At 27.9% G+C, this 12,648-nt stretch overlaps 1 protein-coding gene across 2 annotated transcripts in view; it reads left to right on the top strand.

The window, feature by feature from the left end:
• The first annotated feature begins 5,919 nt into the window (after nt 1-5,919).
• LOC129960988 (BTB/POZ domain-containing protein 10-like) overlaps nt 5,920-12,648 on the top strand; it is a 78,144-nt gene continuing 71,415 nt past the window's right edge. Inside the window, exons 1-2 of one of the 2 annotated variants that reach the window (XM_056074776.1) lie at nt 5,920-6,134; nt 9,451-9,576. In XM_056074776.1, coding sequence (XP_055930751.1) covers nt 9,461-9,576 — 116 coding nt within the window. In that variant the 5' untranslated portion in view covers nt 5,920-6,134; nt 9,451-9,460. Of the gene's footprint in view, nt 6,668-9,450; nt 9,577-12,648 lie in introns of both variants that reach the window. The other variant, XM_056074775.1, reaches the window with a different exon arrangement.

Raw genomic sequence — 12,648 nt, 5'->3', positions numbered from 1 at the left:
CACATTTGTTTTATCTCGGTCAGTTATTTTTCCAGATCTTAACAACATTAAAGTATATTTCAGATAAAAAAACATTTAAATTTAAGCATAAAATTTAAAAAAATAGATTTGATAAAGGACTAAAAATTCAATACTTCAAATAATGCTATAAAAATATAATTTGCAATAATTCTAAAATTCAAAAATAAAAAGAAAAGAAAAACACTATATAAATCTTGATTTTCACCCGTTGAGCAGGAAACAAACACTTTTTTGATGAATCAATTTTTTAATTAATCACAACAATGGAATTTTGAGCACTGGAACTGGCACTGGAGACCACTGGCGAGTAAAGTAGGTGATTATTATTGTGGTGATGATATAAAACACAAGTAATATTTTGAGAAAGTGGATGAATCATGACACACTAAGAACTTTTTGAAGATATAAGGAGCACGCACATGACGATATGGAGTACAAACACAAGGGTATCTATTGAACAAAAAGCCGGAATGTCGGATGAGGTCACAGGTTACGGAAGGCCCGGTACCATCGACGATGCGGTAACATGACGGAATGCAGGGGATATTGCATCAGTTGACATGGAACTTCGTCATAGAACGACGTAGCCGAAGGAGCTTCGGCATCGGAGACAACATGGCTTGCCGAACGTGATCGAAGCAAACAATCGCACCAGTACGGAACCATCTTCGATGCACGGCGAGCTGCGGAGACGTAATGCAAGGTCGAAGCCTCCTCACCCGTGGATTTAATATTAATTTTTTTAGTTCATTTGACAGTTTTGCACAGGAAACTACCCTCGTCAACTCTTTAATATGTAAGCATTATTTTATGTGAAGCAGAATGCAATTTCGAAGACAGGGAAGACTCTCGATTTCATGATGTCGTTTTATTTCATCTTGGAGACGCAATCATTATGTACAAGCGACGAGAACATACACAGCACAGAAAGAAATGAGGGAAAAGCTCTTGAACATTTTATCCCTGGTCTTATATAACCTGAGATATTGATAGGGAAAATATTTCTTCATGGCGCTTATATACAATAAGATTTCGGTAGGAATTTTCGCAATACGCGCTGGCGAGGCAAGGGAAACTCAGGAATCTTTTCAAAAGGAATTTTTACGTCAGCAGTATTTTGTTTCTTCACTTGGAGTTCAGGAAAGTTAGGCTTTTAGCCGTTTCAGCAATTTTACAAAGCTTCTCTTGAATTAAGTACAGAAAGTGGAATTAGATCAGGAAATAAGAGAATATTTTAGAATGAAGTTACTATGGGCTAAATTAAGATAAAACCTTGGAAGTTAATTAAATTGAAATTAGAGTTGAAAATATCATAACATATATATAATATAGATAGAGAACAAAGTTCTTGCCAGAAATGATGGATGGTGCCAGGTGAGCTGCAGTAGTTGTGTTTACAGCCGCATTTGCATATCCGTGTTCGTTTTATAAATGAAAATGTAATGAGGTAAATATTAGATGCAAGCAAAAGTTTGTTTGTTGTTCAATGGCGTAACTAGAGTGGGACGGTCAGGGATACCCTAAGCATCATTATCAAGTTATGCAAAACTGAAATATCAATTAGTTGCATTTAGTAGTAAAAAAGTACATTTCCCCCGCTCCCCTCCTTTTACTTTTATTCTATAGATTTATAAACATTAAAATGGCTCATATTAATGAAAGAGAAAAACAGAAATATAATTCCTTTACAACATAGACACAAATTCAAGCTAGATTTCTCAAGACAAAATAACCAAAAGAGATCTCTACCAATGGACAAAATTCCTATCTGTGAAAAGCTGAAGATGGTAAGGGAAAGGAGATATATCTGAGCATCCTTAAGTCGTATTAGAAAGGGGAAGATAGGTCCTCAGAGTTTCTCATGATATATATGGTGACAAAATTTTATAGCCTCTGTATTCCTATTTATTGGATATCCACTTCTTCTGAAGTTTGTGATAAGTTAAGAATAATGTATGATTCCTATTTTCAAAGAACCTGAAACAAAACAGTTTTACTTATTTGAAAACATGTGAAGAATGTCAATTCCAAGCTATTAACCCTTTGGACTCGGAAAAGTAATTCGATGCATAATTATTCACCTAATACAAAGACTTGCTTATTTTTCCGAAAAATAAATATATATAATTGTTTTAAGTTGAATTTTCTCGTTTAATTAATTTGCATCTTCTTACAGGTATTACATCTACAGGTATTTTTAGCAATCAAAATTAAGCGTCAAAATGATGCACCGTCTTGAAGGGTCAGTGAGAGTCACCATCTGAGTACAAAGGGTTAATATTTTTGAGTTCATATGGATAAAAAAAATAATCTATATAGTTCATTTCATTATTATTCTTATGAATGTTTTAGTTTTTTATTGGTTTCAGTTTATTATATGACTAACATTAAGTTTATAATTTACTTTTACTGGTTAAGTTTATAATATTTTATCTTAAGAGTTTTAATAAGAAATCAAAGAAATGCGCATTTGTTTTAAATTAAATTGGTGCATGAAAATTTTCATGCAAACAGCTGTTCAAATACCTTAAGCACTTTTTAAATTGTTAAAGTTATAAAATATCAAATTATAGGAGCAAGTTTAACAAAATTTCATTTAAAATTTTTGAAATGATTTTATAAAATTTCTTTTTTAAGCATTTTTATGGTATGTTCTTACGATGCCTCTTAAATAACAGAGCCATCCTTATTTAATATATATTATGCAATTATCTTTACTAATATTAAAGGCAATATGACAGACTGTTTGACTTAAAGTTAACAAAGTATTTTAAGCAAACAAAGTTAAGTAAAGTTAACAAAGGCACAAATATATTTTAGGAAGTAGGAATTTGCATCTCGAAGATATTTTTTTAGATTTTAAACAGAATTTTAATAAAAAAGCAAACGTATTTCAATTTTTTTTTATGGGGGGGGGACTTCTAAAAATATTACCGCACAAAAATAATTCTTAAATCTTAAAATACCAAAAAAAAAAAAAAAAAAAAATGTATGTTTCAGATTTAATTGTGCAATTTTCCTGTAACTTGAACAAATTTAGATAAATATTTTTAATTCACAACAGTTGTTTCCATTGCTGAAATTTAACTCAAACTTCATTGTCTCATCGAGGCTTTAAAAAAGTTTATTTTCCTTCTGTCTATATTTTCTTTCTCTGTATGATTTTAAGCATAAATTATTCTTATTTCAAGATTAGATTTTTTATTAGATATTTATTATGAGTACCTGAGTGCATATTACCTTTCCCTATCCTATTTCGAGTATGGAAGAAAATAGAGCTATATCGTTAGTACACTCTGTTGATGACGTCATGCGTGCTCCCGCTTAGCATGCGAACACAATTTTGTTATGATATGTCTCGTAGCTAAATCGCATAAATTGAATGAACTTAACTTATTCTTTTAGTATTATGTAGCTTGTTCTCACTGCTGTTTGCCATCTAATTTCTAAAGTAAATTTTCTGCTTGGTAATATTTGGAAATTTTTCCTGTGGCTGAATGCAGAAAGCATTTTATTCTGATGTAAATTTTTAAAATACATTTATTTTCCTTACAACAAATACAATAACAAATACAATTGTTTTATAAATAATTAAAAGTCTAAGAAGTTATATATGCAATAAAATGTCCGCATTGTAGAAAGTTGTTAATAGTTTTTTCACTGTTAAAATTTATACTCTCACTTCATAAGAAATGAAAGGATGTTACTGTAGACTTCAGCTGAATGCTGTTTCGGTAGAAGCATCTTTCATACCAGCTGAAACTAATAAAATCTGAAATCATAATATTTGGATGTGTCATTCCTTTCTGTACTGTGTACTTTAATGTATGAGTTGTTTACACCATTTATAGACAACAACAGTCTTGGAGTATTGAATTATCTTCGATTTCATCTTAAACAGCTTTTTTTTTTTAATTGATAGTAGTGAAAATCTCAAAATTTCATTACTATTAATCTCTGATTATAAAAATGCAGGGAACAATAGAAAATTCAATATTAAAAATATTAAATGGATTTCTTAAATATTGTATTTTTCTTCTTCCAATTTCTTTCGTCCATTTTTTTAAAGGAAAATATTAATGATTCAAAATAGGAATTACGAAATACGAAGTTTAATGTAAAAAAGAAGCTTCTCCTTTTTTTTTTTCCCTCCAAAATAAATCTTTATATGTTCTCAATATTTAAACTATCTACCTACATTTCAACGAATTAAATTATCTGTCAGTTTGTTAATAGTGAATTATTTTGATTAAGTATTACAGTTATCACCGAAATAATTAAATATTCCATAAAATATTAATATGCAAAACTAAAATCTAAACGAAATAAATAGAAAATGCAAATAACAAAAAATGGGAGAGGGATAGCCAGAATTAAAGAAAAAAAAATACAATTTAAAATATTCGATGAACTTTTATTACCTCTAATGGATGTAGAAATATAAGAATTTATTTGATTACAGTTATACTAATTTTTATTTCGGCATTATTCAAAAAATTATATTCATTTCTCAGCTGCAGAAAAACTGGAATCTTTTAATTTTTGATTTGAATTTCTGTATAAATAATATTTTATTTTTATCAGAACATTTATGATAATCCTTTTTATTTTCTACGAATATGCATATTTTATTCATAACAGACAAGTAGAGGAAAAAAAAAATTATTGAAATTTCCAAACATATAAATGAGTAATGAAAAACTAAAGAAATAATTGTAATGCAATAGCAGTATAATAGCGATAATATAGCCTTAATGATGTAAACATCATTAGCACAAAATATTCTGATATCTCCACGCTACTGAGTGATATTCCAAATGCTGGACAACATCTTAAAGATACCGAAACAAATGTGAAGTTTGCCTGCAATGACGTCACCCTTTCTTTGCTAAGTTCGCGGTGGTGCGAGTCAATGACATAGTCCGCTTTCCCCCTAAACTTGAAATAGGTTAGGGAGTTAGAATATGCTACCTGGACTATTTGATAGATTCTTATAACCTTTAAAGCTATAGATATTTTTAACTATGTGTTTTTTAAGAAAATGTCAATTATTTTTGTTTTATTAGAGACAGTTTCTGCACTTTTTCTTTCAAAGTTCAGCCACAGTTAATTGAATTTTTGTAAATAAGAGTATAGAAAGTTGCAAAAATTAGTTTTGAAAAAATCAGTTTGAAGTTAACCCTTTAAAAGTGCACTTTTTTCTAATCTTGATATATTAAGATATTTTTAGGATTTAGATTACTGTAATAAAAGTGATTCATTTAGCTTATTAGGTAAATTTAATTTGATTAATTAATAAAATTATTTAGTTTATTAATAATTAAGTAACAAATCAAGATACACAATTTTCTGTGAGATAAGGAACTGAGGCAACTAAGTTTCCGTGTTGTTGAAAAATTTGTCTAACCTTACGTCGCTCTACATAACTTCATATAAAGATTGACGAATTTGGTGGGAAGCATATTTCCCATAGCCGTAGAAAGGGTTATATTCTTTAAGTTTTAACAAATAAAAAGTATATTAATAGCTGTTTGTTGACTAATTATTAAACTATTTAAAATTAATTGAAAAGGGCTTACTTTGAGATGGATATAGATCCACTACGCAGCGTAGAGCTTTTAAGTTAGCTCTTCTGATGGTGATATAGCTCGAACCACCGTAGAGCATTTTGTGTTTTTCATTTCCAACTTTGAGCTTTGATAGTGTGAACAGTTACTTTTCTTTCATAATTTGTTATTCCATATTCTTTCATAAAATCGTTTGGATCAAGCAGAAATCGGATACAACATCCAGGTCTCTAGAATCGGATGTTTTCCAAAACGCTTGTATGTAGATTTCGGATCTTGGAATGCATTCATGAGTGATCGATTCATTATTAATTGTCTGCATTTTATTGGCTATTTCATTTCTTGTTTTGAACTTCAGAAATGAATAGATTTAGTTCTCAAATTGATTGGATTCGGTGTGAAATGGAGCTAATTATCTTGTTAAATAAGTGCCGTTTTGTTTGATTGTGGTTTTAAAAGTATTACATTAACTTATTTCGAGGTGCTTGCGAACACTTATAGTATTTGTTTCGCAAGCAATTATCTAAGTGTAGGAACGGCTTGAAGGTAAATTTATGAAACAAAAACACATTATAAATCTATTATAATTAATTCTATTCTGAACTTCAGATTCGTGGAATTTTTCTTTTATATTCCGTTATTTTTATTAAAAAGAGTTTCGTATTGTCATACATTCATCCGAGAAAATGTGTTACAAACACTGCTGTTGAAATGTCTCAAAATAGAAAATTAACCTTTATAGATTTCAACAAATTTCCGGGGAAATGAGCAAACTGATATTTGCTGTCTTCGATAAGAACCATACGAAATTCTAACCGATGCATTATCATTAAATCTCATAGAAGTATTTGCATTCTTTCAGCTATATTCGGATAATAATAGAAGTCAACGTAGAGAAAACTATTTCTTTCTCCTTCATTTATTGAAGTTTGAATTTTATGGGGATTAAGAAAAGAGAAGGAGATAAAACTAAAGAATTCAGCACAGATGTTTTGCCAATATCGTGCCAAACAAAAAACTCGTCAGGAAAGTTGGTTAAGAGCAGCTTATTATTTTTCGTCTTTAATTTTAGAGAAACAGTAAGTTTGCCATTCATAATTTAAAGTTACCTACCCTTGTACTCCTAAAATTACTAGTGCTTCTATTTAATTCAATAAAATTATACATGCTTTATATCATAATGCTTTGTTTACTTGCTACAATTTATGCTATCTCTATATCATGAACTCCTGGAAATATTGAAAGTTTTTAGAAAAAATCATAGAATTTTTTATTGTTTATAAAAATGACAATTTTATGAAGATCCTAATGATGCAAAAGTTGTAATTGTGTTACTATTATATTGAAAGATTAGAATGTTAATAATATTGCATAATTATAATATTTGTCATGTTAAAGCTAGTAGCAGTGAACGTGTGTGAAAATTTTTAATTCTGTCCTGGTTCTTCAAATAATTTTTTCAAATTTAAGCTTAGATCCTTTATTTTTAACTATTTATTTTGGTTCAGAAATATTACTATTTGTTAAATTTTTATATTTTTTCTCCTATTATATTTCAAGACTTCTTAGAATTTTTTTAATCGGTTTTCCCATTTTGAATGTTTATTTGGGGCAATATCACCAAGATGGCTTTCCTGCTATTAAATATTATATTCCATTCAAATTAGTTGTAGTTCTGGAATAAGTATTTTCTTAATTGTGTATTTTTTTTTATATCTGGAATAATTTCCTTTAAAATAACCAATCATTGTTTTTTCTGAATTTATTTATTCTATATAAAATTCAGTGAGTGAAACCTCTCTTTATTTATTTGAAGTACACTATATTAACATTTTGATATTAGGAGCTGAGCAAGAGTTATGTATACTGCATGGGAAGAAAAGTGTGTGCTTTTATGTTATGATCAAGTTTAAAATGTAATTGATTCACCTTAAAAAATGTCAATAGTTAAAAAAAGTACCAATAATTGAATGCATTTAATTATATTTTTAAAAGGTGTGTTTTTTTTATCATATGAGCTACCTTTCAGTTTTGGAATGTCTTTTTTCTATTTTACTTCGCTTACAGTGAGTTAAGTAGGATTAATTTGCAAATATTTATTCCTTTTGTATGTATTTATATAAATTGCACTTACAAAATAAGCGTCGGGATATATTTAAAATATTTTCAAATCTAAAAGCCTTTCTATCCTTTACTGCAGGGCAGCTCGTGTATAGAGGCTGCAGAATTACAGCACCCATAACTTTTTTCAACATATAAATTTAATATCTTATTTATTCAATTTTATATTTAATATCTAAATTCATTGACAGTCTAATCTTTTGATGTTTTCAGCTTCATTTGAAAAGGAGGAAGGAGGGAAAAAAAATCAATTTTATAGGGAAGAATTTTTCTTTTTTGTAATCTTTTCACTGCCAAAGAAGCTATTCCTTTCCGAGCACTGCAAATTCCCATTGTTTTCATTCTGTTTGTTCAAATTTGCACTTTTATTGAAGAATTTCAATCTTTTCAATAAGTCCTTTAACTGAGAAAGGTATTGCAGGTGATGAGGCATCCAGCAAAAGAGATGTACTTCTTTTCTTAAAAAAATTGAAATTTGAAAATAAATGATAAAGAAAAAGATAGTGATAAAAATTTATTAATTAATTTTAAAAATTATGGTTGATAAATTTGAATAAATTTTTTTGTATTCAAAATTTTTTATAGTTTTCTATTAGAAATGTTAAAAGTTTGAAAGAATTTATACAACGTATATATTAATCTGTATAATTCTTGAAAAAGAGGCTCTGACTTTGGAGGGAGGGAGGGGGGAACCCACCGAGAGTGTCAAGGAATTCGACTTTTTAAAGAATTCTTAAATAAGCTGTTCTAATGCCACCTGTTACATTATCTGCTCGGACTAAAATATTGGAAGTTGGAATAAATGTGAATAGATATAATTTCTTAAAAAGCAGCAGTAAGTACATTCATATTGAAAGGTATCTCAGCACAATAATAGATAGATATAATGTTATAATTAATTATTTTTCTTTTTATTCTGAGATTTGTAGTATGCAAAGAGAATTGAGAAATAGATTGTAATTGTTACAATTTTATTTAAAAATTTTGAACTATTTTTTACACTGCCCTGAAAAAAATCTGGAAATTATGTATGTTTATCTGTATGTATATAAAGATGAAATTGAAAACCATAACTAAAAAAAATGAAATTTGGCTCTTAGGTCTTATTCCCAAAATGTGGATATGTATTAGAATTTGAATGAAATCTATTAGAGGGAATTTTGTCTGTCTTTTGTATATGTGCATCTTAGAATTTGATAGCTGTATAAACATTAAGAAAAGAGCTATTTATCTTTTCATGTGAAATAAGACGAGAAGAAAATATTTCATATCACGTAATTTTGATTAATATAAACAATATTATCTTTATAATTGCATATGTATTTCAATCTTTGACTTTTGCTGAATTTTTAAAGCAACACTTAACTACGGCCTTATAGATGAGAATAAGGAACAATGCAAAAATAATTGAGAAAATTAATTTTTTGGTTAAAATTTTAATGAAATTGGTTAAAAATTAATTATAAAAATATTTTTTTATTAATTAATAAAGGTAAAAGTCAAATAGTTACTGATTTGCTAATTATTAAACTATTTAAAATTGATTGAAAAAGGCTTGATTTAAATTCTACAGAAATCATCACAGTAAAGTTTTAAGTTACTTCTCCCTTTCCTCCTTAATGATTTAGTATGAGCTACCATTGCTTAAATGATCTTTAGACTTATTATGCTTTGCTTTTTTAAAAACAGTTAGCATGATCCTACATCTCAAAGAATAAGTTTTGTTTATACAATTTTTCAGAAAAATTACAATGACTGGGAGAAAAGACAGAATTTCATCTAATAATTCGTATGAAAATAGTAGCAGTGATGCTGAAGAATCTGAAAGCCACAATGAGAAGAGAGGACGCAATAAAGCAGGAAATGGGTAAGTTTTGTTTTCTTGGCATTTGTAATAAATGGATTTTGCACCATAAAAAGGAGGCTTCATTAATTCACTCATCTTATAGATGAAATTGCTTAACTTTTTCAGTGCCTGTGCTCATTTTTTTAACATTGACATGTAGGCTGGGTGACTAACATGACACCAAATTGTCAGGCTCTAATTCCTTATTTTATGGGCTATTTGTCTAAAAATAAAATATGGCCAGAGTATATGTATGTATTTTCATATATATGATCTATTTAAGACACAAATTCTATTTTTAATAAGAAAAACCAAAATTGAACTTAGCTCTTTATTTCCATGCCTTTTCTGTATTCATCTCGTTTTTCCTTTTGTATTCACATCAGGCTTATTATTTTTAAATTAGGCAGGAATTTTTTGTTGTATAATTATATTACTAGAATAAAAAAATCCATATTTTACTTATAGTATACATTTGAAATTTTTTGGAAAAATAAATATACAACTTAGAAAAATCATTTTTATGTATATTCAAAAAACACTTTTATCATTCCTGATTCAGAATAAAATTATTTTTCAACATAAATTCCAAAACAGCTTATTCATATCATAAAAGAATGCACTTTATATAAGGATTTCCTACTTTTTCATAGGCAGGAAAAGAATTTTGATCAGATTTTCTAGAGTGTTCAGAATCTATGTTTTGTTCCGATTCTGTATCATGATCGCTTTTCAAACTTTCAACAGCATCTGATGAATCTGAGTTATCATCATTGTCACTATCAGTAGGAACACTTGCAAGAAGATCACTGAATCTCTTCTACTTATGTTCATCCATCATACTATAACATTAAATGAATTTGAGATGCTAGCACTCACAGGGGTCAATTTGATCCCAACCCTCAAGTAAAAATTGAGATGCATTGTGCTATTGATTTCTATCTGTACAGCAGTGATCAATCTTTAATCCTCTTCTAGCTCTACCATGAAGTTATAGAAAATAACAGGTGTAAACTTTTATAAATTCCTGGAATTAAAAAAAAAGAAAGAAAAAGAGAAAGGGTAGGTTTAAGTGTGTGTGCGCTGATGGATTAAAACAATATTTGAATCATTCAGTTTTTAATGCGTTCCTTTTGAAATGGTTTTGGAAAATCAGAGTTATTTACAAAATAAATATGACTGACTGACTAGTATAATATTTTTGTTGTTCATGATTGCTAACCATGGTATAGATCAACGATAAAGAGGATGTTACGATTTGAAGATGAAACAAAAGAATCAAACAAAAGTATTCATTGATGATAACTTTAACTCCTATGATAGGTTTTCTATGATATTAGAAATTAAATGCATTATTCCAAAATCATGCCTTTACACTAATTTTTCATTTAAATTCTTTAATTGTACTTTTTTAAAAATTGATGTTTTTATAGTAATACTTTTATTATATGTATATATTCCATTTATTAACATTGTATTTAATGTTTTTGTAAAATCAAGTTGTGTGCATTTATTATTTATTTTTGGTTAGTCGAAATTTGCAGGCTAAGGTTTCAGAGTAATAATGCTCTCTATTAAATGTGAAAACTTATTAACAAGATGCTATTTGTTTCAGAAGTTTAATAAAAAAATGTTTCTAACTCAAATGCAATAAAATTTGTTAAAATAATTTGAATATTGATTAATTGATAACATTAAGGATTTTCTAATTTGGGTAACATAACAAATAATAGCTATACAATATTATCCCATTTTCCAATGTTTTCCAAATGTTTACATTATTTTATATTAATATTTTTATTACTATCCTGTACATTATTTTATACTAATATTTTTACTACTATCCTGATTAGTTTGGGTTTTCAAATCTTTTCTACAATCCTATTATATATGCATTATATGATTGAAGTAAAATAATCAATAACAAATCATAAAATTTTAATTATCTTTAATTTTTTTATATATTTATATTTCTGTCACCCATAAATACATAATAAGATCCAAACTAATCTTAGTATTGTTCATATAGTTATGCTTATTTATATCTCATTTATATGGATAGTTATATCTTGAATGGATGCAGGACATATCTATCAATATTTAGAATTGAATATCCAATTTTACAACTGCTTGCTTTCCTTTTTTCAGATAAAGATAATTATATAAGTTACATTACTTTAAAATGCATCAATATCAAGACCTAATTTTAATAAAACAATTTTTATAAGTATCCTTGCCACCTAGTGTTTAAAAAATCTAACAGACTTTTTAAAGCAGATATGCATTATATTGCTTAAATGCTGTAATAAATTTTTCTTAAGAATTATCTTTGACTGCAATTAGAATTAGCATCTCCGATTTCATTTTTGTATCCTTAAAGCAATTTTTTCGAATAAACAAAATTGCTACAAGCTGTTTCAAAGCAAATAAAAACATTGTTTCTTCCTTTTCTAGTCTATAATTAGAGAGGAATAGGAATAAAGTATTTCTGAGTGAGGCTCACCGTGCAAAAGTTGAATGCTTATAGAATAATTCCATTCTTTTTAGTTTATACATGAACAATGATATTTTATTGAATATACTGTAAAAAAGTTATGCGACTTATTTAACACTTAATATCCAATATTATGAATTTCATTGTTTTACTTTTATGAAATGTGCTGCATATGTTATTTTCAAAGGACTGAACTGAAAGAGCTAATTCTTGGTATCCAAACATAAATGATTTTTCTGCTTTCATGTTTCAGCAAATTAAACCTAGTTAAAAGTCCAATTAAATAACTACTTTAATTAGGCATCAAGTTTGTATATGATTATTATTTACCTTCATAAGCTTTAGAAAATGTAAAATAGTCTATTAAAATACAAGAGAAATAGCAGCTTACTTCTCAGTTCAACAAATGTGTCCATCTCATTTGAGAAGTAGAACTAATTGCTGAATGTTTCAAATACTTTCATGAAGAGGGAGGAGATTTTTATTGTTTAATAGTACAGTTGTTCAATTAGCTGGTAAAAATTCCACACCTGCTTTGCTTGTGAGGGAAAAATTAAAGAATTGCTTTTAATAGCCATTTCACTTATTGGTATTTCAGA

This window comes from Argiope bruennichi, chromosome X2, assembly GCF_947563725.1.
Source record: "Argiope bruennichi chromosome X2, qqArgBrue1.1, whole genome shotgun sequence".
In the NCBI taxonomy this organism is placed as follows: Eukaryota; Metazoa; Arthropoda; class Arachnida; order Araneae; family Araneidae; genus Argiope; species Argiope bruennichi.
The sequence above is the reverse complement of the archived record's forward strand: the minus strand, read 5'-3'. Positions and strand labels throughout refer to the sequence as shown.